This window comes from Ahaetulla prasina, chromosome 3 (assembly GCF_028640845.1).
Source record: "Ahaetulla prasina isolate Xishuangbanna chromosome 3, ASM2864084v1, whole genome shotgun sequence".
Taxonomy (NCBI): domain Eukaryota; kingdom Metazoa; phylum Chordata; class Lepidosauria; order Squamata; family Colubridae; genus Ahaetulla; species Ahaetulla prasina.
The window spans coordinates 23,808,035-23,835,774 of NC_080541.1; the positions used below are offsets into that span (position 1 = coordinate 23,808,035).

Here is a 27,740-nt window from a genome sequence, read left to right on the forward strand (position 1 = left end):
GGCGCAGCAGCAGCAACAACAGCAGCAGCGGCGGCGGCAGCGAGAGCGGCCGAGCCGGAGAAGGAGGAGCCTTGGCCGCTCCGGAGGGCCGGGCTAAGGCCGTCCGCGGCCACAGGGGGACGCCTGCACTGTCTCTTTAAGGGCTCTCCGGCTGGGGTGGCGCTTTCTCTCCGCTCGCTCAGGCTCCCTTTGATATTAATAGTGTTGGTATCTTGAAACTGACGTCATGGTCGAAGACGGAGGTCCTGACAAGCGATAACACTTGTGATAAAGCGCGGAGCTCGGGCGCAGCCTCCCTTTCGGACGCTTGTTTGTTCCACGCCGAGCCCGGCGCTGCCCCGACTCTTTGCAAAAGCGAGAGCCGGGTCTCCGGGTCTCCCCCCCCCCACCACCACTCCACCTCGCGCTTTCCCCCCCCCGGCTTTCCACCCACCCACCCCCCGCCATCCGCGAGGGGCGAGGAGGAAGGGAGGGCCCGGGAAGGTAGACCTTTCTTGTCTCTCCTCCTCCCTTCCCCCAAGTCGGCTCCTTAACCCTTTCTTCTTCCTCCTCCTCCTCCTCCTCCTTTCCTCCTCTCTCTCCTCCTTCCTTCCTTCCCTCTCTCTCTCTCTCTCTCCCCCCCCTTCCTCCCTCCTCCACCTCTTCCAAAATAATCCCAAGATCAACTCTTGTGGCAAACAACAGAAAGACGGTTCATGGCGCAAGCGGCGGTGCCACCATCTTTCCAGGCGCTGCGATCATTATTGCTCGTATTATTGCTGATTAATCAACAGGTAAGCCGGACCCGCGGCTGCGGCCGCCCCGCCGGGGGTTGGGGTGGGGGTGGGGGTCGCGTGATGGGGACATGCCGGTGTAGCGGGGGGGGGGGAAGCTGAGGAGGAGGAGGGGCCGGCCAGCTCCAGAGCCGGAACGGTGTGGGGTAGATGCGTGCGCGTGTGTGTTTGTGTGTGAGAGAGTGTGTGTGGTGTGTTTGTGTGTAAGGGGTGGGGGGAGGTGAGGAGATGGAGGGGGCGCGCGGATCTTTTCCGGCTTCTGCTCTTCGCTGCGTGGTGGTGACGCGGGTGGCTGGTTTGGGTTCAGACGTTTCGCCGCTCTTCGGGTGCCGTCCGCGCCTGCGAAGGGCTGAGAGAAAGAGAGAGAGGCAGGCAAGGGTAGCTTGAAAAAAAGGGGCCCGGGTAGCTCGGCCGCTTGATCTGCCCCCACCCGCCCACCTCGTAAAGCTGGGGGAGGGGGGGTGTTTCAAGCATCAGAAAAGGGGGAGCGGGGGAGGCGCCCCGCTTTTCTTCTTCCCTGACCCCCTTTTGCCCGAAGGGCTTTTGTGATGAACTCGTGTGTCGAATGCCTGGAAATCGGCGTCTTGGAAACTTGCAGTAGCCCGCTTCGGCGAAGTCAGCAAAGGTCAAGTTCAGCAGCCTGAGCGGGGTGGGGGGAGGGAAGCGAGAGAGGGGAAAGCCCTTCCCTTCGCCCCCTCCCATTTTCTCCTCCTCCCTCCCCCCCCCCCCCACAACAAGAAAGGAACTTCTTCTAGCTGTGGCTTTGCTAATTCCCCTCCCCTCGAGAGTCTGCACTGCTTTGGTTTAATTCCCCTCCATCGGGAAAGAAGAGGTGCCCAGGTCTCCCCCCTTCCTTCCCTGCTTTATTTTGCTGGATTCTTTTTTTTAAAAAAAATACCTTTTTGTCTAATCTTGGCCAAGACCCCCCCCTGCCCAAGACTCCCCCCCCACTTCTCTCCTTGATTTTTTTAAATGGGAATCGCAAAAATAAAGCCGGACTACAGAAGGAGGATGCCACATGCAAAGTAGTAAGTCGTCCCCTCTTGCTCCCCACTTTGGGATGTTGGAGAATACTTGGGTTCTGTGTGCAACTTTCCAGAGAGATGGGGCGAGGAGAAGCATCCCACAAGGGTGTATGTGTGTGCATGGGGGGGGGGGAAGAAACAAAATAAAACAAAAGTGGAGAGATGATGAATATGGAATAATGTGTGCATTGATGAGATGGGGGAGGAAAATGTTTATTTGCTAAGCTCTTTTTTTTCCCTCAGCCAGGAAGAGAAGGCTTGGATGTTAATTTCATATTTTAAAGAACTTTTTTTTTTATTAAAAGCTTTTTAAATTGCCCTTGATTTGTCCCAAGCTACTTTGTCTACTTATTTTTCCCCACTGATCACTCACATTTGCTTACACCGAGGACAGATTTCCTCCCCCATCCCACCCCCGAAATCACAATGAATGGAGAAGTGCAAACTTCCTAGCACTTCAAGAAGGAAAGATTGTAGTAACTTCTGATAAACAGAGCGAGGAAGCTGGTGGGCTGGTATGTCATTAAAAGTTCCCAAGAAGGGTTTTTTTCTTTTTTCTTTTGGTGAGGGTGCTTTCAAACTTGACACATTGTACCCCATGGGTCTCTTTTCCCCACCTCCCCTCCTCTGATCTTTGCCTTTGATCCTAAGGAGAATGCTTGCTAGATCTCAGTAGCATTTTTAAGTTGACGGGTGCTCTTTGGCGAGGAGGGCTTCCCCTTTGACGATTTATGTGGGCTCTCTTTGTTATTCTTCTGGTAAAGAGGGTGCTTTCAAAGTGGGGGGGGGAATTTATATTTATACATGTACACATGTTATATGTGTACACTATTTTCCTTTCTTTCGGCAAATGTCAAACCTCTGAAATCACTGGATTGAAAAGATTGATAGAAGGAGAAAAGTCAACGAACAAATGATGGGGAGTAAATCAGAGAGAGAGAGAGAGAGAGAGAGAGATCTCATAAAGATTTGCTTTACCATTCTGATGACAAGTTAGCAAGACATTTTGGAAAGTTGGAAGAAAATATAGTGTGCGTGTGGGGCGGAATACAAAATTGGAAGAAAACATAGTTCAGAAAAAGACTGTGTCTGTCTACAGTGTCTAGCACTTTCCTGAATACCATACCAAGTTTACTTGTAGTAAACAACCATACACTCAGAATGGCCGGAAAAAAATTGGAGAGTTTTTGGTAAACCTTTGGCACAATATATTAATAGGGTTGGTTTTTAAATTGGTGTTTTATCTTCCCTCCCCCCTTTATACACATTAAAAAGGAATCTCCCAACTATTGCATTGGAAATAGTTTATGCATTATTCTTTTGTTCTATGCGACTTGAAAAAAAAATGTCGTAAGAATTGAAATATTGGTGAAGTTAAAAAAAATATCAAAAGCTCAAGTTACCATATAAAGTGTAAATAAGCGATAAAGGTTTATTGGAGAAAACAATAAAAATGTACAGTAGAATTTCCTGAACAGAAGGCAAACCTTGTCCTCATGTTTGCAATATGTCTTTTAGGTGAGAAAACGCTTTCAGATGTTTTACTAACTCGGCATATTAAAAATCATTTTAAAAAATCCTTTAAACTTTGTTTTTGCTAAGTCTTCTGGCTCATGCAAATAAACTCTTTCATGAGAACACCAACTATTTCCTGTAAATCGTGATGCTGACAAAACGGTCTGGAAATGCTATCAACGTTTTGTAAGGGTTTTTTTTTTTTTATGACTGGTAGTGAAAGTTTGTTACAAACTTGGCTAAGGCAAACAAATGGAATACTTTAGCCCCTTTCCCCCCTTTAAAAAAAAACACAGAAGGGTCATTATGTTCTTTTAAAAAGGTATAACACCAGTTAAATTGTGGATTATGCATTTACCAGAGAGAGAGAGGCGCCTGTGCAGCTGCTTAACTTCATCTAAACCCTAAAATCTCTCTTGCACCATATGCTTATATTTGCATGATGCAATTTAGAGATGGAATTTTGTTCCTATATTGCTGTGCTGTTTCTTAAATGCGGTGTGGAAGATGAATGAAGAAGATAAATAGATTTTTTAAAAATCAGTTAGGATTCTATAAAGATATACCTTAAAGGCTATAAATGTCCTCTTAGTTTTTCCAGCTTCCAGTTCTTTGATTTAGGAAGTGATGTCAGGTTCTTTTTGGAAACCTTTGATTTCAAACATGTATGTTTTCATTTCTGGAATTCAAGCAAGCCTCACAGTGAAAATTCTCCATAGGACTTAGATGGAGTTTTCTATGAATTAAGAGTAGGCTTGAGATGTAAGGCCTTGCGCCAAATTAGTCAGGGATTTTTGAATTAGATCTTAAATGCATAAAATACGCAGTGCCTTTTTGAGATGTTTGTGGAATAGCGTAGTACATACTTGATAAATGGGAAAAAAGTCAGCTTTTATGGGTGCACATATGTGTGTTTATATGTACACGATATGTATCTTTGCATTTTTTTCTTCTCTATAAATCTGATTTATCCATTTACAATATGGGACTAAGCGTCTCGACTCAAAAATAAGTCCTCCTGCATTTACTGGTGTGCTCTTCTGTAGGCAGACCATTGCAGCCTTAACTAATCTTTTATGGTGCTTTACGTTTGTGGCATACATGTGCGTATATACTGTATGTCCGTATAGAGCATTTCTGCTCTCTAGTCCTGTTAATAAAAAATATAAAAACAGCCTTCTCTGTAAAAGGATTTTTTCCCCCGGTACTTCTTCATACAGACCATATTTTATTTTCCACGCAGACAGACGGGCTTCGGGAATGCCTTAACATTTTTTCAAACATTAAGGTCAGATGAACTAATTACTTCTTGCTGTTAAGGTACCTACAGATAGTCCGGGGTAAATTACTCTTTTGCAGTTAGGAATCTAAAAAGTTAATAATTCCAGACTCTGGCTCATTTGGGGGAAATATTTATTAATGGTTTTCAACATTGACATTAAGCTTCCTTCTATAGGAAAGGCTTTAAAAATCATTTAAATAGATATTTCAATAGATATTAATATACTAATATCTGACAGCAATCAAAAGTATCAAAGTACACCTTTCATCAAACACAATTAGATCTTACCTGTACGATACTGGCAGAGCTGATTGTCATAATGGTTTATGAGTCACACAACACTTCGTTATAAAGTAAAATAATTAGGGAAACTAATGATAAAGTATTTTGACTCCGTCCAATTTGAATTTTTGAAAAAAAAAGTTGTCTGTAGAAAAGTGAAATAAAATTTGTCGTGATACGTCTAACGTGCTTGGAACTCAAACTCAACCTAGAAACTTGTGGGCTAGGAAAATTTAAGTGCTTGGAGAATGTAATAAATGTTTTTTTTTTAAAAAAGCAAATCATCTTTCACATTAGCTTGGAATCAATGTATTAACTTTAGATCTTGTTATATTGTAAAGTTTGAAGTTTTGCATACTACTTAAGTGGATATAAAGAGGTCAGCCATTCCATCAGACTATTAAAGTCCCTGTTGGTATTAGCCTTTATTCATTTTATTTCCTCAAGAAAAGTGCAAATTTGTATTTCTTGGAGCTTTTGGTTAAATTTTCTATCGAAAATATTACATCTTACATTAAAAAATGGAATTGATTAAAATCAGACCTGCACATTTTTGAAAGATGTGTAGGAAATAGTTGACTATCAACATTTTTGATGTGGCTAAGTTAAAAAGTTTGGCATAATTTGTGAACTCTGGGGTGTCTATTGGTTGATTCAATTTCACCTGATTATTCACTTCATGGAGTTTATATTTCTAAGATATTAGTATCTCTTCAGAGATATTGGTGAAAAATTCTATTTGAGAATAAAACTTCTTTAATATTTAACTTTTCATTTCCTACTTGAATAATGTACTAAAAAGAGGCTCCCAAATAAATATATCTATAATTAATAATATACCCTGCAGATTAGTTCATTCTATTTTTATGATTAGGCAATAAGAAGAATACTTTAGGATTATGGTATTGATTAAACCCCGAAAAGAACAACTTTTAAAAACGATCAATTATTATTCAGTCTTGGAAAAGTTGGAAACTACTATTATTGTCCCTTTTGCCCATGTGTTGATTTTTTTTTAAAAAAAAGAACCTTGAAAAAAACTGTATGTTTTCAACTTCCTCCTTATATATTGTTGCAACAGAATTATGATTTAGATTTGACAGTAAAATCTCCACCCAAATATATTCTATTTTGGTAGTTTCATCATTGTTGTCAATAAGGATAGAAAAGAAACCCAACTGCCTTGCCATACTTTTGTAAACAGTAATAAATGTTCTTTTTTTTAAAAAAAAAAATATAGTTATGCCTTAAAGCTTCAGCATTAATTAATTACACAATAATACACATTTTTATTTGAAAATAAATTGATTGTATATAGAGGTTTTTTCTAGTTATAGTGCAGGTGAAATGAAAATTATTTCAGGTAAACATTGGTAGAATGTTTTAACCCGAATATATTAGAGGCACATCTGAATGCAGAATAAACACCAATAAACAGAGAAGAACATTCTTCGGAGTAAACACATACAGACTTGTGGTGGGAAACCTAGCAATTTATTACTAATCTCATCTCAAACCAATTTATTGCCAGTAAAAAAAAATCTCAAAACTCAATAATCTTTATAATAATCCTTAAGTGTATTGATTTGGGTAGATTCAACAAAATTCAATATAGATTTTTAGCGAATATACATTTTATAGTCAGTTTCAAAATAAATAAAATTGTTTTTACAGTAATAAAAGTATCTTCAAAGAAAACTTGAACCATCTTTGGTGGGCGCATTTTGCTGTCTTACAGTGTTATCTCAGACATTTTACTTGTTCATTATCTAAAACGATACTGTAGTGCGCTATGATAGATGCAAATTATATGGCCCAGTGCCCCATTTTTATGTAGAACTGGACGTTCTTCTATGAAAACCAATCAGGGAGAAGAGCTGTGGTGGAATAGTTAGACAATCCTTACAATCTGAATTTATTCTAATATTCTAATACACTCTCTTGCTTCTAACTCTTATGCTCCAATTGGGTTTATCACTTTTATAAGTGAAGTAATTACTTGCAGTTTACAATATCTACGTATCTGTGCTAGCTGTCTAGTGAGTTAAATTAAAATAGTATAAATGTGGTTTAATATATTTCTCAATAACAATAGCTGTGGAACTCTTGTGCTGTTTAGAATGACGCTCTATAAATTCTCATAACTTTCTAATCGAACTTGTAAATGCGGTGGAATATGTATCGCTCCAGCTTCAAGAAATACCAATGAATGTTTCTAAACAGAAAACACACAAACATAATTTATGAGATGTGTGGAATTTTATGGATTTATTAACTTCATTCTAAAAAGAGCTTTCTATATTAAATGATTCATTCAAGCACCTTGATAGAGTTAGTTGAATGTATTCAGTGCTTTTAGTTTTATCGTCAACCATACACATATATGGACGTACACACACACACACATACACACACAGATGCACAAATTTCCAATCTGTAGAATTTCCTGTAGAAGAAATTGTCCGCCTTCTAAATACAGAACTACTCCTTTCCCCCCCACTCTTTGAGATTTAAAACATTTCTCTCCTCATGAAACGTTTCTATATTTCCTTGCAAAATGTGGCCTGCTCTTTTTATAAACCTGGCAATCAACCCTTTATAAGAGGGGTAGACACCTTCCTTGGTGGCTTTATTTATACAGAAGGAAACTTTCGTCCGCTCTCATTCTTTTGGTCTTTTTCCCTTGTTTTCTTTAAGCCGACTGACGTAATGCCAAACTTTGCTTTAACAGAACAGACAGAAGTAATTGGTAGCTTTTAACTTTTAATAATGTTCAAGATTTGTTTTAGTGGCCTAACTGCTATTTTGTTTAAAGAAAACTGAAGAAAAACTGGGCTTGAAGCCTGAAGAGAGACCCTGTTGATGCAGTTATTTTTAATTCTTGCTATTTTTTTTTAATATATGCTTTCCTGATGAGCTTTGCTATAGTTCTCCAAATGCACTTTTGTGAATATCAGTGCATTTCAGGTTATGACAACATAAACTACTTAGGAAAAAAAGAGAGTAGCCTCCCCGCATAGTTTTGAAATGCACGATTATTTCTCCCTGTTTTCTCCTCCTAAATCTGAGAATTGATAAGTAATTGGATTAGTCATTTCTTACTCTTGACCAATTGAAACTCCTCTTTTAAAGCAAAAAATATATTTTACACCTGTTAATGTAAGAAAAAAAATGTAAACAGAAGGGGGGGGGGAAAGCACTGCAAAGAGAAAGGACCAATCAATTTCCCATTAGCCAAACACAATTAAAATAAAGGCATTAATTCTTCCTTTTTCTCTTCTTTCTTCTAGTCCCACTCATTAGTAGCCCTGTTTACCATGCAAAGCTGATGATTTCTGAGAAAGAAAATATGCAGCCCTTTAACATACACTGCATTTAATGGGATTATCCGTACAAACCCAAACAATTTTCAAATACAGTATTTATGGTATGTTGTGCAGTTAGACTTTTCACACCGACAGAAACATCTGTCTGTACCCAAATTAGACAAGAGACAACTTGGTGAAGCTGAGGTTGGTGCGACTACATATGTTGGCAAACCTGAGTTATCTGTCAAAGGGCAAGTCAGCTTCTGCCAGTTTTTCCTTCCTTCAGGGGAGGTGCTCCACCCAATCAAAGGACCCCACCTAGAGTGGAAAACTATAATTCAGTGGCACCACTCTTTCAAATGTCAGCTCTCTCTACGCTTCCATCCCTACACTTAACTTGTCTCGGTCTTTACTTTCATTTCAACATCACTCTATTCAAGACTTTTTTTTTTTCATTTCCAGACAATGTTTCTCTAATTCTCATTTAGAGAGATAACTTATTTTGTGGGTTAATGCTCTAGCTTTAAGTTCCATGGGTGAATGCAGTTTCAGATATTTTAGGAAAGTCTTTTCAACTGTATTTTCGGTTATATTATAAAAATGTATTATTAAAAGCCGTCTGATTTTATTATAAAACCTAAAAACGTAATGAGAGATTTTCTAATTTTTGGTTCATGTACTTGTATCAAGAGTTGTTAAAGCTTGAAATTGTGCTTATGACTTAGTTTCTCTCTTCTTTGAAGATTATGGGAAAGATCCTGGTATTTAATGCTGACTGATATATAGAACAAGTTGTATATAAAATATTGTTTAATCTTTGTGTGTGTGTATTTGTTGTGTGTATGTGAACTCAATCTAAATAAAAGATAATAAATACGAAACAATATTGTACACGCACACACACACACAAATCTAAATCTGCAGTTACTACTCTTGATTTAATTTTATTCAGTTTTCAAATTTGGAAACAGTCTAATTCCCAAAACTAGAGATAATATAACACTTCTGATTCAATCTTTTAATAGACTAGATTAGGTTTTAGTAAAATTGAATGGGCGTTCTTTTGACTATATTCAACTTCGAAGTTATTGCTTTATCCCATTTTGAAAATAACATACATTGTCCACCTTTCTAAGCAAAAATTCGGGGAGAAATCTTGAAAAAAAAAAGTAGCTTGTGCAAAAGATACAGAACAAGAATGATGTTCTCTTCCCAGGATTGATAGTTTATTTGTGAGGTTCAAAATCTGTAAGTGAAAGATGATGTAAAAAGTTCATCAGTCAAACTTAAGTTCCTGTACAAGATTTACTTAAATGCTGTGTTTCAGTTTTGCCTCAAACCATTTGAAACCATCTCTGGATCCAAGAATCTACCATTTCTGGGTTCCTGAGAGATTAAGTATGACAGTTTGTATTATATAATGAAAAGCAGTATTGTTTGAACAAAGGTAGCATATTTTGATTTGCGTACATATTTTCCTTTGGCAGTTGGCAGTAGTATTGCTCTAAAGTGAAGGGTTTAAATATCCCTTGGTTTGGAACATATAGTACAGACGCTAGTGTGGTTTTTAAAATCATGGGACTTTTCCTATATTGTGTGAATGTACAGTATTATATGTAAACATAATACAATGTAAATGCCTACATGTATACTCTTAAATCATTACAGGTTTCGTATCTATCACAGTTTTTACAATGATCCCTAAATTTAATTTCAATATTAGTTTCGTATTTCGTGCTTTTATGAAAATAGCAAGTGTAGAATGAACATATCAAAACTTAAACTTTCCAATTGGTGGCACGGTTCCCGAAAGTATTGAAATGTAGTTTTGCTTTTCTCATCAAAGTTTCAGAATTATTATTAGCAACTGTGGCAGCTTTTTATCCACGATAAATATTATTTAACATTGGTTTAAATTTATGATTTTTTTCATACTACCACAGCCACAGAGTTGCTAACTACATAAGACAGAGATGGGTTGTGAAAAAAAATAAACTCAGAGAAGCTGTACACGCTTGTGTAGTTGTGTAGTTGTATGTCTGGTGTCAAAAACAGATCACTGTAACACGCAGGACATTATTTAGATTTAAATAGGCTTAACCAGTCCCTTTTTAAAATAGGTAAACATATTTCCCCTTGTTGACCTCTTTAGACAAAAATCTGAGAAGAGTGATGAGATTTCTATTGCCCTGAAGGTCAGATAGCATTGCGTCTATTGGGGGAAATGGGAAAGTGAATTCCTGAATGAATAGCTCTCTTGGAAAGCAAGTTCTCCCACCAAAACTCCAGATGTTCAGATTGCTTTAGCACAGCTTTCTTCTGGATATTAGCCAGAGATCTTCTATTATCAAAGATAGCATCGCAAAAAGCCTGCATTATTGTCATTACTCTTCGAACTTACTATAGAGTGGTCCTTACAATATTATGCTATTATTTGTGTATTCCTTATTTTTTTGTTTTGTGTTACTTGAGTACCCATAGGACTCTATAACTATTGCTATTAAAGTATGAAAATAAATGAAAACAAAAGATATAGGTATCTAAATTATCCAGTATAATATAGTTCTACTGTGAAATCTCTAGTAATTTAGTATTGATTTTAACAATTTTGAATATAGTATTACATGCATGAATAAAATGCCCAGTGCATATCAAGGTGTGTGGGTTTTTTTGGGGGGGGGTATGAGTCGAGATTGCATTGAAATCCTTCTTTAGGTATTATAGGCAAGCATTATAGTGTTTTGATACAAGCAATAATTTGAGGGGTTTATGAAATTTATGTTTGCAGCCAAAAACACTGAAAAAATAATTTGCTTGAGAAATTAATTTGTAATGCATTATCCGAATTTGCTTACAATTTGTTTAATTCAGTTTTAACCAAACTTTTTGACTCTGTCAGTTTTACTAAGAATCTTATTAAAATACCTGCTTTTAATAAATAATGAATAAATAATTGACTATGAATCCAAGTCGGATTTAAACAGACCATTTGATTTATACTTTTATGTTCTTTTGCTTCTTCCATTAAATTGAGAAACATAGGATTTTTTTTTTATTGGGCCAAGTGTGATTGGACACACAAGGAATTTGTCTTGGTGCATATGCTCTCAGTGTACATAAAAGAAAAGATACATTCATCAAGGTACAACATTTACAACACAATTGATGGTCAATATATCAATATATATAAAACATCAAATTATGCAGTGTGAATGTGTGTGCTTTGTGTGTATGTTTGTGTGTGTGGATATGCACATGTAGAGAGAGGAGGACATGTTCTGTAGTGTGAAAAGCAATCAGTGAATAACACATAATACTTGAACATTTGGGAAACACATATTTCTTTTTCTCTTCTAAGAACTTTGGCTGTAATACTGAGTAAGAGTCCTGTAAGTTTTTGTTGGTGTGAAATCCAGAGAGAAACATACAGAATGAAACACATTTTATTTTTTTCTAATGAGGGAAAACACTAATTTTGCTCTGTCGTACTTCAAAACTAGGATGTCAAGATGGTGGCCACAGTTGTATGATCAAAGCTTAGCTTGTTTTTTTTTATGAGCCAATGTAATGTTTTTTTCATGATGTAATGAAAGTTTTGACTCAGGTACCATTTGCGGCTACCTTTGTAAAGTCATTCAGAATAAGATGTCTGTTGGCATGGAAAAATTGAGAAAATTTTCAGGGAGATTAGATTTTATTCAGTGCTTTTACTGTACAGCTGTTTGTGAAAACAGGATACACCAATAAATAATGGCTTTGATGTTTATGTTAGAGTTGACTGCCTAAATGGTTTGATGAAGAACAGAACATTGACATGTTTGATGACACAGTTGGGTATGGAGAAAAAAAAATCAACAGTATGAGGTGATACAAATTATTCCACATATATGTCATTTATCATGACTCATTAATGAAATAATTGTTGAAGAATTGAAAACTTTATATCACCTAGAGTTCATCTGAAAGTTGGTCCAATTGGTTTACAGTAGTATTTATCTTTTTGTAACTGCATTCTACCCAGACTTTTGAATAAACAGATTTTACATGAGTTTCTGAGATACCCTGAATGAATCTCTAGCACTTTGTTTTCATTATTTCCTTTTTATTATTGTTTGTAAGAGTCATTTTAGAAACCAGTGAGTTATTCAAGAACAACCTTTGTCCTGCTCATAATAAATGTGGACAATTTAACACAGATATGTCAATCTTCCATTTTAATATAGGTGGATTTAATTAAGATGGCTAACTTCTATTACATTTAGTGTTAAGTCTAGTTGTCTAGTGTCTGTCTGTCTATGTTATATCTCATTTCTGACTATCCCAGACCATCTGATTTATGCAAATAGTAAAACCTCCCCATAGTGCTTTACAGTACTCTCTGGACAGATTGCAATGCTAGTATAAAACATTGTATACTAACAATCTGGGTCCTCATTTTACCAATCTTGGATGGAAGGCTGAGTCAACCTTGAGCCACAACTCCAGGCTGTGGGCAAGTTTGCCTGCAATACCCATTCTAACTACAACACCACCAGGGCTCCTCCTGGCAAACTTGTACATATAGGTTTAGAAATTTCAGTGTTCTCAGAATTTGGGACACTAGGATGCCAGTATACGCTCCATAGAGACTTGTTATTCAATGAATGCCTGCCTGATCAATCTTCAAAAGCAAGTAACTATTGAACTTCTGGGTTTGTTACTTAATGAGCTTGGTGCTCACTTAATGTCAACTTTGTGAGGTAGTCCACACAAAAAAATATACCCAGAAGTACTAGCTTTAACTTTTAAGCTTCCATTAAAAGAATCTTGCAAGTCTGAAAGTACATCTCTTCCCTTTCACCTTTACATTCCAAGAAACTAAGTAGGATTTTTTTCTGAGGTACGTCATGGTCCCATTCCTTATGTGGGCTAAGCCACCTTTTATTGATCATTGCCCTGGCTGCGGTTCTTCCTCTTATTTGCCAAGGTCATGCTCATATACCATTACAGTTAAGGCAGATCTGGAGAGTTCCGAGATGATGAAAGACTGTATACCTTGATCTTGCATCTGAGGGTTAATTAGTAGAAGCAATCAAAGGCCAGAGAGCCGATTTTAACAAACATATCTGAAGGTAGTTCAAGGAGAAGAACCTTTAAATTAACTATGCTAAGGAAAGGTGTCTTAACAAACTACTAATACAAGAAACAAGTCTTGTGCTATATAATGCCAGGAAAAAAAGGGTGAAAGACACAAGCCTGTTTGGTAGTTGCAACTATGGTGACATCCTAGCTCAAGTGGGAAGCACAAATGAATTAAAACCCTCCATCAGTAGTTCCTGCTCTCTTTTCATGTCCTCCTAATATACCCCCTGGAGACCCAGAAGATAACTTAGCAGCGAGTTTCTGAAAAGTATTAGCTATTTATTTATAGGAAGTTTACAAATATGTTAAGAAGGCAACATCCCCATCTCATTATTTATTGTCTAGCACTTCTTATTTATTTCTTTAATTTATTGCATATCTCATGTTTACTCAATATAATTCAAGGTGAAATGCTTGCTCAGGTGACTCATTTATATCAACTAGCTCAGTCCCCTGGAGTAGAACATCACATGACTTACCTTGCTTGATATCCATTCTCTTGAACATCCCCTTCAGGATGATGTTTGTGCAATTATTCCCAGTAAGACTTCCATTGAGTTTTGAATATTCATGGTTCCAGTTCACATGGAAGATATAAATTAAAGGCTGCCTTTTTCCCTTTAAAAAGCATATATACAAGGGACAGATTTAATTGGTTAATATTGCAACCAATCCAGTCAGTATAAAGTCCTTAATGAGTTGGATAGTTTATTGATTATGTGCCATGAAATCAGTGTCTACTTCTAGTGACTGCAAAGATAGACAGTCTCTAAAATGATTTGCCTTCTGTTGTTATATCCATTGCTGTAGTAATTGAGTTCATCCACTGGTTGTCCTTTTCATCTCTTTTTTTCCACAGTTTCTAACATTCAAGACTTCTCCAGAGACTAGGTCTTCACATAATATCTCCACAATGAGATACTTTTAGTCTGCTCATTTGTTCCTTGAGTTAGAATTTTGCATTGATTTGTTCAATGATCCATCTCTGTTTGTCTTCCATGGTATTCTCAGGAGTTTTCTCCAACATTGTTTTTAATACTCTTCCTATCCTGCTTCTTCAGTGTCCAACTTTCATTTTCATAATGTGTCACAATCCCAAGTTTTCATGTCTGAAGTCAAGTGTGTTTACTTTCAGATAGATTGGTGTATCATGTATCTTCATATGATGCCCATGCATGCAGAGAATGCTGTTGTTTCTTCTAACAAAGCTAGCAACTGTTGACACTGTTCTTTGTGTCTGTTACTATGGATTTGTATTTGTATTGACTTTTTTTTGAGTCTTGTATCTAAATTTTTGATAGTTGCTTGGATATTTTGTTAGTTGTCAATCATGCTTTAAACAGGTAAAGCGAGGGAACTGAAAAAAGGAAATATTTTGGTTTCAAAAAACTCCTTGGCCTTTAATTTTCTTAGGCAGAAATTGTGCACACATTTATTTATCAGTAAATCCATTAGATCAGTGGGTCCTTTTTCCCTGCTTGAGCATGCATGAGAAGTATCTGTCAAATTACTGACTCAGTCATAACTATTAATGCATAATTAGCAATAGTTGATGACTTTACAAGCTTACTGGTAATGTTTATTGAAAATAAAGATAAAAGACTTTAAACATTAGAAATTCTAGGTATTGTTAATGAAGATTATGGGGGTGGCAGTCTTGTGTTTTGCATGATGGCAAAAGTATTGGCAAGGTATATCATTTTGGAACAGAAGTTAATTCAATTTTTGAAATATACGCCATGTATTGTGAATGGAAGAGTTGATTAAAAAAAGAAAGAACCCTCTTTTTTTCTGAAGAACTATTAAAATGATAACAATCTAAAATACATATATCCTTCTTAAAGGAGACCGTTTAAAAGTTTGTACTTCAGAAAACTGCCAATAGAAATAGAAAGGATCAACAATTCTCCTTGGTGGAAAGAGTTGTTAATGCTTGGAACTCATTACCTGACTCCATAGTCTCTACTCAAAATCCCAAAATCTTCAACCAAAAACTGTCTACTATTGACCTCACCCCAGGACTATAAGGGGCGTGCATAAGAGCACAAAAGTGCCTACCGTTCCTGTCCTATTGTTCCCTTCATTATATCAAATTAATATAGCTGATGCATATTTTTTTACTTATATATATATATATATTTTCTTCATGATATGTTGTTTTATTTATGACGTTTATGTATACTGTTGTGACAAAATGAAATAAAAAAAATTGAGCTGTGAGCAGGTTTTTTAATAGCTTTATTGCCACTAGAAATAAGGGGATGTCTCAGGTGATCTTTAGTTTTTAATAGTGCATGTCTATTAAGCTAAATTTGTTGAATTCAGTGGGATTTATGACACAGAATAATACTGTAGACCATTGTTGGTATAGTGGTTAAGGCAGCAGGCTAGAAACCAGGAGATTGTGAATTCTAGTTCCATTTCAGCCTTGAAAGTTGGCTTGGTGACTTTGGCCAGTCACTCTCTAAGTCCAGCCCATGTTACAGGGTTGCTGTTGTGGAGAAAATAGGAGATCGTCATCTTCAGGCTTCAGCTTTGTGCTTCTGGGAGCACGAAGAAGCACGAAGAAGCACGAAGCTGAAGCCTGAAGATGACGAATGAGACTTTGTCGCATCGAAGAAAAGATCTTCACAAACCCAACGATTGAAGGCGTACCGTGCCGACTGGAAGTAGACACAGGATCAGCTATCTCAATCATGTCCTGGGACACTTTTGTGAAAGCCTTGCCGCACATCGCAAAGCGCAAGCTACAGAAACAACGGCTCCGGGTGCAGGATTACCAGGGCAACCGCATCCCTGTTCGAGGGACAACGACCGTCGAGGTCAAGTACGGGACATACGAAAAGACCCTGCCCATCACGTTAGTCGAAGGAACTTTGCCAAGCTTGTTGGGGCTAGACTGGTTCCGGGCGTTGGGAATGGGGGTGACTGGCGTCCACCGGACCGGATGCAACCTGCAAAACACCCTAATGGAGGAATTCGCAGACGTATTCGAGGACCGTTTAGGCAAGTACAAGGGGACCCCTATCTCCTTCAATTTAGACCCCCAAGTAGCTCCCATTAGGTTAAAGGCAAGGAGGGTTCCTTTTGCACTCAAACCTAAGATTGACAAAGAGTTAGATAAATTAGTCAGCCAGGGGATACTAGTGCCAGTTGATCATGCCAAATGGGAGTCGCCAAGACACTTCCAATTTTACGCGGGAGAAAACCCGAATAACCAAAGACCTACATACAAACACCGCGAAAACCTCAGAAAACAAATATGTGTGTGTGTGTGTGTGTGTGTGTGTGTGTGAACTTCCTTAAGAGTCTCCATAATCATCTTTAGAATCAATCAGATTTCATAGTATTTTTTCCACATAGTGTTTTAGGCTGGAAGGAAGTATATGCAAACCTCAACTTTTCATTCATTCAGTCATTCATTCTTTCATTCATTCATTCATATCTACTGACCTACTAATAAATATTTATTTATTAATAGTGTGTGTGTGTGTGTGTGTGTGTGTATACACTTCAGGACAAAAAGGGACTTTTTCAAGTACTTAAGTAAAGAGGCAATTGTGGAATTTGTGTAGTGGATAAAGAAAGAATTGTAGTTAAAGAAGTTTCTAGCTTCAGGAAGTCTTTAGGAAGCTTCAGGATTCTTAAAAGAATCAAACATAAATCAAGCTTTTTTTCCCCTGACTGTCTCTAATAAATTTTCTTTTTCTGCTCATGGCAAAAATAATTTCAGATCAAACTTCCACAATGGAAATGCTATACAAATTTCTGATAGAATTCTTGATGTTATTTTAACCAGGGCTGTGACTGGCAAACTTACTTATTTAGGTATTAAAAATTAACCTTAGTTTTGCTTTTGGCATTCATTATTGAAGATGGAAAGGGGGAGGGTTATTTGATGGATAACAGGTAAATCTTTTTGACTTTCAAAAAAAGAAAGACTTCCAACACAATTTATATGTGTCACTTTTTGCCATAATATTCTTTCCCTCTAATTTTTATTTTCTTTTCCTTATTTCTGTTATATAACTAGTCTTACCATTCGCCCTAATCTCTAATCATTAATCAATTTTTGTGTTGTAAGATAACTAAAGGCTGTACAAATTTGGGACTCGGCCAATACTCTGTTTAGAAAAAATGCATTGTTTGTTTGTGTGTGTTAAAAAATAAAAAAAACTTCTTTTCTTAAAAAAAGAAAGACTAATAGAACTAAACATATTGTAAAAGGAAAAAAATCTGTAGGTTTTTAGTTTTTTTTTTAATTTAAAACGGAATTGTCAGACTAAACTATTTTACCAAGTTGATGAATCTCCCTTATTTCATAATTTGGTTTTAGGTCCAAAGGCTGATATTGGGAGCAAATTATCTTGCCCTTAAGTGTTATGATTTTTGGTTTGCTTTATTAACAGAAAGAGTACTTTCTTCCTGAATAAGTTCCTAATTAACTGACATAAATCAACTACAACAGAATAAGATTTAAGTGCTCCTTGTGAACCATTCTTAAGGAAAACAAAAGCTTACCTTTAATTGCCTTGCATTCAAGATTGTCAATATTGATACCTCTAATAGTGAACAAAATTCAGAACGCTTAGTTGCATTCTTAAGTAATTTTACACTCAGTCTTCAAGAAGAAAGGGAAGAAGAGGTGGGGGGGGAGTCTTGATAGCTTTGCTCTGTTATTAAAAATAAGTTTCTAATGCATTGTTTAGAATGAAGGCCCCTTACTTTCTACCTATTGTTAGTTTACTCTTATGCTGTTTAGATATGCAACTACAAGCATTTAGATTCTGTGAAAATCTGTCAGAACACACATGCACTTTTTTGAAATGGATTTCCCAGCCTTTCTTGATAGGTGATGTGCTTGATTTAATACTTGATGCCTAAATTTTGGCTTCCTCCCCAAAAATTGTACATTACTATAATTTCTCTTAATGCTATTGATAATGGGAGTCAGTTTGTTTATGGATCAGAATGCAGATTATTTTGAGCATTTTATTGGAATAGTTATGTAAAAATTTCCTCAGAGTGTATTTGTTGGAAACATCTTGAATTTTATGTGATACTGCGGTACTTGAAAGTAGAATATTTTATTTCACGAATGAAGGCAAGATCCATGTCCCAGGATAATGTTGAAGTATCCAATCTGGTTGGTCACTGGGACCAGAAGTTTACACACTCAGAGAACTTCTCTGTACCTGAATGTATCAAACTTAGCATTTAGCATTTTAGTAAATGGCAAAGGATGCTGTTCCATTTGAAAATAATATAGTTTCTCCAAGTAACATGAAATAAAATATATAGCTTATTATCTACATTCCTGACTTTACATCAATAGTTTAGTGTTTTCCCCAGCTCTTTTGGTGTTAATAATCTATTAAAATCTGTTTCTTTGCTTTCAAAATAATTGGGCTTTTAAGAAGTGTATTGGTGGGTTATGTTACAGTCCACTCTGTCTTCTGTTATATTTAATATTTTCATGCAGCTTAGAAAAAAAACACAACCCCAAATATAAACTATTAATAATTTCCAAAAATGTTTTGCATCTACATTTAGAGAAATGGCAAAACCTCTGTTGACCAAAACATCCCAGCTTTTCTCTGAAAACATTCTTTCAAAATTAAAGTACAGGATAGGCATTCATTGGAAAATTCACTTCAATAATTTGTATAAATCCTTTAAGACTAGCAAATTAAGTGACAATATGGCAACCTATAAGAAATAAATAATATGTTAAGCCTGCATCTTTCATACCATTATCTGTGCATAAATCCAACTTTAATTTTTATTTCTTTAAAGACATGAAAAACTTTGAATTGGTTTTCTGTGCTTGGTAATTAAATAAATCATGTGTTAGCTGAGTATGATACTATTTAAAGGTTTTAGTGATTTAATTAATACCTTGTAAAACGCTATTTAGAAGGATAAACAAGAAGTTGATTTTTTTTTCCTGTTCCTGAATGTATCTTTTTGATAATTTTTGTATTCAGTTTTTAAATCTGCTTTCCAGATCCAGGATTTTGGCAATTGCTAGTGAACAAATCTAGAATTTTGAGCAAGTGGATGCAAACACAAAATTTGTGTTGCCAAAATCTGTCTAACTTGTGTCCTTCATCTCTGGGAGATTTTCACGATACCTGATTGTGAATTTATCTTATTATTGATTGGGATTTCCTTTCTTCAATTTCTGGGAAAATAATAAAACTCCCTAAATGTTTTGATTTCATGCTGATAGATGATAAGAACATTCAGGAGTCAATAAGGCTGGCAATATAGATCAAGACAATGGAAACAGATAGATAAATTTCTTAATTCAACACAGGTTCTCCCAACCAGCAAGATGATTCTCTAAGCAGAGAATCATTGTTTGACAGTTTACTTTGAACATGGAATGGACTCTACATTTAAATCTTAATTTCTTATGCCATATAATTATTTTAAAATTAACATTAGAATAAATAGAAATCTGAAAGTGTGGTGGTATAATCCAATTAATATTTTTTCTAGTTTTCAATCCAGGCTACCTAAGGATTCCTTTTGAAAACCAGTCAATATATGGGTCTTGACATTTAGTTGGTTAGGAAAATGCCCCTTCATTCTTTGTTAATCTGATGTATTTACGTAGCAGGTAAAGGACTAAAGTGTGAAATTTATCAATTCAAGCTAAAATGATACTGAAAAAGATGTTTCAGTAGAGAAGTGTCATAACAAGGGATGAGCTTAAGCTAAATTTAGCTTGATGGGCATAATTGATAGGGAACATAAATATTAAGAAAAGGAATGAAAATTAGTGGTGTCCATTCTAAGCATCATCACTTCTCTAGCATATACTTCCAGTACCCGAAAGTACATCATTGGACACAAATAATAATAATAAATTATACTAGCATATTTACAGCAACACAATCTGCTCTACTTTCTTAGGATTCTTGTTAATTTATGGTCTTCCATGAATAGACAGTTCTAGTTTTTCCATTTTTATTCTCTCTGTGAGGTCCCATCCTATATCATTTTGATTTTTCCCTTGTCATTCAAGGAAGTATAATACCAACTGTAAACTTCAAAGTTCCTGAAATGTTTGGCTGTAATAATACATTGTTCTATGTGTGATCAGATTGTATGGTGTAGCAATCCATTAGGCAAAAGATTAATGAGTGTGATACATGCCTTGTCTTGTATTTAATTATAATGAATTATACATAACTTTTTTTAAAATGAGAACTGGGCTGAAAAATAATCCGCAAATATAACTCCAGAACCAATAGTTTCAAAAAGCTAATACCTTAAAATTACCGGTGAACAATGTGGGTGTAGGTTTCTAGCTTTGATTGTGATATAATTTGTCATTATCTTAGTACCTAAGAAGGGGTGGGTAAGCAGCTTGTGAACCATATAGAAACCCCAGGATATTATTGATGAAATGATTAGGTGGGTTTAGCTAAGGTTAGAAATGATAGCAGACTTCAGAAAGTTTTCTGCTCCTGAAAACTATATGTTAATAGTTTTCTATCTGTTAAGACTAATGCTGAAACATAGTGCCAAATATTTCTGGTACATCATTAGAGGACCTTCTATGTTCCTCTAGAAGTTAAAAGCCTGAAATAATCCTCAGAATGCTCAATGGACAAATCCAGATTAAAGCATCCCAGACGAATGGCTGCCTGGAATCTGTTTGAATATATCTGGCGTACATGGTATATCTAGTTTAGCAACTAGAAGTCGTCACTTATTTCTTGTGCCTTGCTTGTTGACTTCTCAATGGTTTCAGTTTGGCTACTTTGGGAACCAGGTTGTGGAATTAATATTGGAATACTGGAATGCTGATTGATCTCTAAAAACTCCTGTAATAACCAGGTCATCACTTCCCCTCACCAGATACATAGGAAGGTATAAAGAAAAAACGTTCATTTCTTTGGCCAGTTTTAATTATCCAGATAGTGGATAAGCCAGTAAATGCTTTTCACAAACATGTAGGCATCAGATTTGAATTTTGCCAGGTTATAGAAAATATAATATAGGTGTGATTATTTTTAATCTTTAGCAAGATATCAACTGTTTCAGACATGATCAATAGATTGAGTAACTCTATCCGTGTGTATTTTTATTAAAGAAACCTCTGTGGTTAAAAATATTTTTGAGATATTTCAAAAGTTCTTTCGTGTGAAAGCAGCAAAGCCAGCGATGAAATCCACTTACCTTCACTACCGGTTTGGGAATGGGAGTGTGCTACGCGTGCACGCGCCTCTTCTGTGCATGCACAGATGGTAAAAAAGGGACCTAATGATGTCCCGGTAGGTGGGTGGAGTCTCCTGTCGCTGGCGCTACCGGTTCAGCGAACTGGATAGAACCGGGGGGATTTCACTGCTGAGCAAAGTTGAATCATTCTTGTCTAAATTTAAGTTTAAGATGTTTCCTTTCAATTTGCATGCAGTAGATTAAGATACCTAAAATCTTAGCATTGAGAATATTTAGTACAACATTTATATATTAGTACTGAAATATGCGGCAAAGGAATTAACAGGAATGAAGATGTCTCAAATAAACTCTAGCATTTTTCAAGAGCAGTGAAGCGAACACAACTTTTTTGGGGGAAAAGTTCCTCCACTTTTAACTTAGAAGAGACAGTGAATATTTTGATTTCTTAAATGGATTAATGTAATTAAGAGTAATACTAAATATTTTTTCTTTCACCAATCACAAGGGTTCAGGATAGCTAAAAAATCTATCAAAACATCTGTGATAATGATGCTGCAATATTAGATAGACTTTAAAAAGGAGTTTGATTTGGAGGAAATGTAAAAATCATAGGGTGGTGGTTTGCTATACTAATTTATGGTTATAATAGGAAACTACTAATTGAGTATAATTAGATAAGAGATAAGATATATCGGATGTTTCTGTTCATATGTACAAGGGTTTTGAGATTTGGGAATACTATATTTTGAATGTATTAGATTTAGAACTCAGCTTTGATAATATTTTTTCCAAAGTTTCTATCAAATCTGTGTTTCTCTTTTAAAGAAATAGATACATTAGATTGCTTAAAGTAGTTGTTATAATTAGGTTTATCCCCATTTTTTATGCTTTCTGGGATGATAGTTGATTATAATCCTACACAAGTCATTTACTAGTCATAATGATGTACATTATTGGAATGTGCCTTATTAGGGTTATCTATTGGGTATACTCCTTAAATCGTGTAATCATTGGGATTTGAGTTTAATATGAAGGACACTTTATTTAACCAATTATAGTCAATATAGTGATGGGATGCTGTTTCCTAGTCATTATTGAATTCTAATGCTTATCAGCATAAGCAGTACTAAGTATTGGATAGAACTGTAGTTTATGAACATCAGTAGTGAATTATCACAATTACCTTATCTCTGGCTTTATAGCATAGCAGCCTTGCTTTCTCTTTTTCTTTTAGATAATTTAAATTTAGAATTTAGATGGTGAAGACTCTCTGAAGATCACAGCTTATATTAGAGATGTCACTTTCTAAAATCTGGCCTTCCCCATGATAAAACACTTATTTCCAAATAGGTAATAATTTTACTAGCAGTGCCCCATTGGAATTTATAACAAACAAAACAAAAGTAATATTCCGTGTTGTGCAGTGAGTGATAGGTTGGTTGACATTTTAGAAGGATAGGACTCACAGGCAGTGTCAAATCTCCTGAATTAATCAATGCAACTTAGTAAAACTAAGTGAAATTATATTTGTTTCATTTAAGGAACTGAGTAGTGAAAGACAATTGAATGTAAATGGTTCATGCTAACTCCTTCTCTAAATGCATGTGTGCTGTTTGTGCAGTTCTCAGTACTTGGAATTCTTAATATTGCATTCTTAACAATACCTTATTATTCTGTCCTTAACATACTAAAGTTCTATTCTGTTACGAATTTTCTCTTACTTTGGACCCATCAAATCTCAATTGTGCAACAATAATCCCTGTTGCTAGCTGCTTTTCTGCATACTTTGATAGATAGTTTTGGGCTCTTGCTCTGAGGTATAGCAGAAAATATCCTTTAGGTTGAATGTTGGTTTATTGCTTGCTAGTAGGGATTGATGGCTTGGGAACTTTGTCCCTGCCATCTGATCTGCTGCAGTGATTCTGGCTAGGAAGTGGAGGCTCTTGCCTCTTCTTGTGGACATTGTTGTTTTTTATTTTAGATTTTTTTAAAGCCACATTTATTATTTTTATAAGAGCTGAGCATACCTAATTCTTCTTTCTCCTCCTATTCTTTCCCACAATAACTCTTTGAGGTGGGATGAGAGAATGTGATTGGCCCAAGGTCACTTAGCTGGCTTTCACGGCTAAGTTGGGACTAGAAAATAGTCTTCTGGTGATTTGCCAAAGTCATCCAGCTGGCTTTCAAAGCTAAGGCAGGACTATGTGTAACTTTTCCTGGTTTTTTTCCTGGTTCCTTGGTTTCAGGTGGTCCAGCCTGACTTTGGGCTCTCTTCTTAATGCCAATGTCAGATTCATCTTTGGCTGGTCATCTGTTAATATCTATTGAAATTATTAAGCCTTCCAGAGGTTTCTCTGCCACTTTCCTGGATGCCCCTCGGTGGTTTCCGTGTGCTTTGAGATAGCTGCCAATGTCCTCCAGCTGTTGCATGGCCTCATCCCAATAGCCTAACCAAGCTGCTATTATCTCCCTTGTTGGTAGTTCCGCAGATTGTTATTCTCTGTCTTCCTTTGTCTTCTTTAATCTTTGATCTTCAGCTCCTCTTCTGTCTTTCATCTTCTTTTCTCCAGGGCACTTGCCTTCTCCTGTTTTCCATGTTACTCCTTCCATGAATGCTGGGAATAATTGAGTCCCTTTTTAAAAGCTTAACTCATCAGTTTCCTCACTGTTTTCCCTTAAAATAGCAATAAGGAGTGGCATAGGTTTTCTGGTAGAACGTTTCCCCCCATCCACCTGTAAAATGCAAGGGTTGGATAGTGTATTACAAATAATCTAGACCAACCTTCCACCCAATTCAGGAACCCACCATTATAACACTGCTGACTGTTGGCCAGGCAACCTTTGGAATAAATTTAAGAATATTTGGTCCCACCAGTATCATATTTATTATTGAACTGACAATAACATTGATATTTTATTTACATGTACTTTTATATCTTAAGGCTCTGAATTCAAGGCTTTGTCTCAAGGTTTCTTTTGTTCTAAAATTTATCGGTGTCAAGAAATGTGAAGTTTCATGACTGCTTTCCAATAATACACATGGACTTTTCCAATTGCAATTATTCTTGGCTTTTGAATACCAAGTTTCATGTTTTGGTAATCTGTTCTTAATTTTTCACAAATGTAGTGTAACAGCAAAGGATTGGAGACTCCCATATGTTAAACATAATTAGTAAGCATTTTCATCTTCTGATCTAGTCAAATGTATTCCAATAAGACAAATTGGGGGGGAAGTTCCATAAAAATTACTTCAATCAATCACGGTGGATTACAAGAATAGGAAGTGGTATTTCTCTTTCTATATGATCATCTGGGTGTGTGATACTATGGCACCATGGTAACTATGGGTATTGTAGGAATGATATTTAAAAGATTTGACTCATAGTGTTAAAACTGAAACTGATGTTACTATAGTTGGATCGGTTAGCTAATATTTCTTTTATACTTTACACCACATATCTTTAAATATGCACAAGAGTGCAGGTAATTTTCTTTGTATATCAAGACACAAAGAGGCAGCATGACTCCTCGGAATTAAAACTGAAATTTGCATCGGGCTCCTAGAAGTTGCATGAATGCATGATGGCACAAATTGCTTTGTCTTGTCTTTATCAAAATAAATGAGTGAATTTTCCAACTGGATTATGTTAATTTGATAAGTGTATTAAAGTTTGCTGAATTTTTGAAAATGTTGGCTTAGCTGGGCAATGTTTATCTGAGTTTGCAAGGAGAAATGCACTTGTACAGGAGTGGCTTTGATATTTGCATTCAGAAGTATTTAGCACTAAGATGTACTAAGGCAAACTTTGATATTGAAATGAAGAAAGTTTGTGCCGCTGTTTTGGCATGAGAAAAAATAATACTGTCAGCAGAGTTTCTGGCATCCTAACATTACACACCATATATGAAAGTAATTAGACCTTTTACCCTAGAACATGTACCTCTTTGTACTGTATTTAGAGTTATCGTAGAAGGGAAAGTTAGATAATTTATATTTGATTGTTTGGGGATCCAGCCCATTTCTTGAGGGCTGGGTCCTTATTATTCTGATTATCCTTATTCTGGTTGTATCTGCACGAAGGAACCATCCAAATTACTGTAAATGAGTAACTGGTGGGAAACTGTTATTCAGCTCATTCCCATTAGAAAAATAGTATGAAGTGCCTATTCTCCATGATGTAGTGAACAAATTGCAATGGCAGTAACACCGCATTGTGTTATTAATTGAATGACCTCCTGGCTGATGCATGAAGCTTCAACAGTGCCATATTTTAGACACCTCTTAAATAATAAATTTATAACTACATTGAATATTTTTTTTAATCTTGTGGACATTGTACATATAGACCGTCACAAACTTACCTATGAGAAAAACTCAGATTCTAGGAAAAAGAGGTATCTTTTCCTACTTGGCAATGGCTCTCAAATATAATTCTTGACAATTATAATATACAATATACATAATACCATGGGTATTAGAGTAAGAGTAAGCCCCTATCCCAATTTCGAAGGCATAGTGAGAACACCCAAACTGTGAGTCAGTGAGTCAGCATTTATTTAATTATCTCAGCAGGTAATGTATGTGAGAAGTATCTAATGAAGAGCCATCATACCACTAATCACAATTCATGTACAATAGCAGCTAATAAAATTTCAGATCTTTGTAAAACACTGAACTAAGATTATTTATTTATTTATTTTTATTTATTTATTATTCAAATTTTTATACCGCCCTATCTCCCAAAGGACTCAGGGCGGTTTACAGCCTAATAAAACATAAGAATAAATGCAAGTTAAAACAATTAGTGTCTATACTGGGCACTAATTTATCTCTTACTAATTATTGGTAATCCTGTAGTATCTTCAACACTTGGAAAGTGACTCACTGCCTCAGGTAAATGTCTGAACAGAGTTTCTCACGTGTCTAGATAAATATAATATAGATGGCTTCTTCCTTAAGTGTTTACTATTGGAAATTATGCTACTGTTCATGGGGAGAGCAAAATTCAGAGGGAGTCTGTTGTATGAGTCAAAAATCAAAGGTAACAATTTCTGAGTAATATCCAAACTTAGGTTATGGTGGATCTGACTACAAAGGTTTTTGGAGTAGAGGTGAATATTTCAATTTACTTCGTTGCATAATATTTTTAGTATTAGAACCCTGGATTGCCCAGTGAAACCTGTTAGCTGCTGTTTCATAATAGAATAAATGGTTCTTTCTACAAGAGCAAATGATTTGAGCAATTTCATTGTTGTGATGACCACTAGCTTTAATGGCTTTCAAAAGAGATTAGGTTAATTCAGAGAGGATAAGTATTAAAGGGATATTAATCGTGGTGGTTTTAAACAGACCTGACCACCGAAAGCAGAGATTAAGAATGACTTGTCAGGAAGGATTCTCATGATCAAGCATCTTCTTTTACATTAGTACTCAATTATACCTTGATTTTTGGAGCTGTGTTTTCTTCTGGCCTGAACTAATTAACAAACAAGAATCTAAAACCTGATCCTGCTCATTGATTATTATACCTGCTTATTATTATATCCTACTCATTGATTATTATACCCTATTATATTGGGTTCAAATAAGCCACTATTCTCTGGCTTATACTAATTACTATGGCTTTGGTAATTTCTGCATCTCCTGAATGGTAACCCAGATGGGAAGTTGAAAATCCAAGACTGAATTTGGGGATGGGGGAACACTGGATATGTTTTTTTTTCTGGATTGATGGATATAAGCTGGTTAATAGCTGGTGGATTAAACAGGTTTTCTGAAATTTCTTCAGAAGTCTTCAATCTTAGGGGTTCTGAATATTTTGGAGCCTATTCAGAAGGATTGACTCACAACAGATCACCTCTCTGTTCCTAACAAAAGCCACCACTTCTTCTCGAAAGATGTGCAACATAAGAGCCTTCATGCACCATGTTTTCCCCAAAATAAGACCAGGTCTTATATTAATTTTTGCTCCAAAAGACACATTATGGCTTAGTTTCCGGTTAGGTCTTATTTTGGGGGAAATACAGTACTAGATGCTTCCGTCTGCTGACGATCTTAACTGGGGCTTGTTTTTGGGGTAGGGCTTATATTACGAGCATCTTGAAAAATCATGCTAGGGCTTATTTTCCAGTTGGGTCTTATTTTCGGGGAAACAGGGTAGCAGGCAAATATTGTGTGAGTTCATTTGTTTAGGTGAATTACCTTGTGGTAAAATGAGTGGCTGAATTTTACAAATAAATA

The 27,740-nt window shown here is 36.1% G+C and overlaps 1 protein-coding gene across 7 annotated transcripts in view; it reads left to right on the forward strand.

The window, feature by feature from the left end:
- Positions 1 to 565: 565 nt before the first annotated feature.
- TRPS1 (transcriptional repressor GATA binding 1) overlaps positions 566 to 27,740 on the forward strand; it is a 305,789-nt gene continuing 278,614 nt past the window's right edge. For 4 of the 7 annotated variants that reach the window (XM_058174585.1, XM_058174590.1, XM_058174584.1 and 1 more), the window contains exon 1: positions 567 to 773. Coding sequence is in view for 1 of the 7 variants with exons in the window: in XM_058174588.1 (XP_058030571.1) it covers positions 1,792 to 1,801 (10 nt within the window). In the remaining 6 variants the exon portion in view is untranslated. Of the gene's footprint in view, positions 774 to 1,700; positions 1,802 to 27,740 lie in introns of those variants that run through there. The other 3 variants (XM_058174587.1, XM_058174586.1, XM_058174588.1) reach the window with 3 other exon arrangements.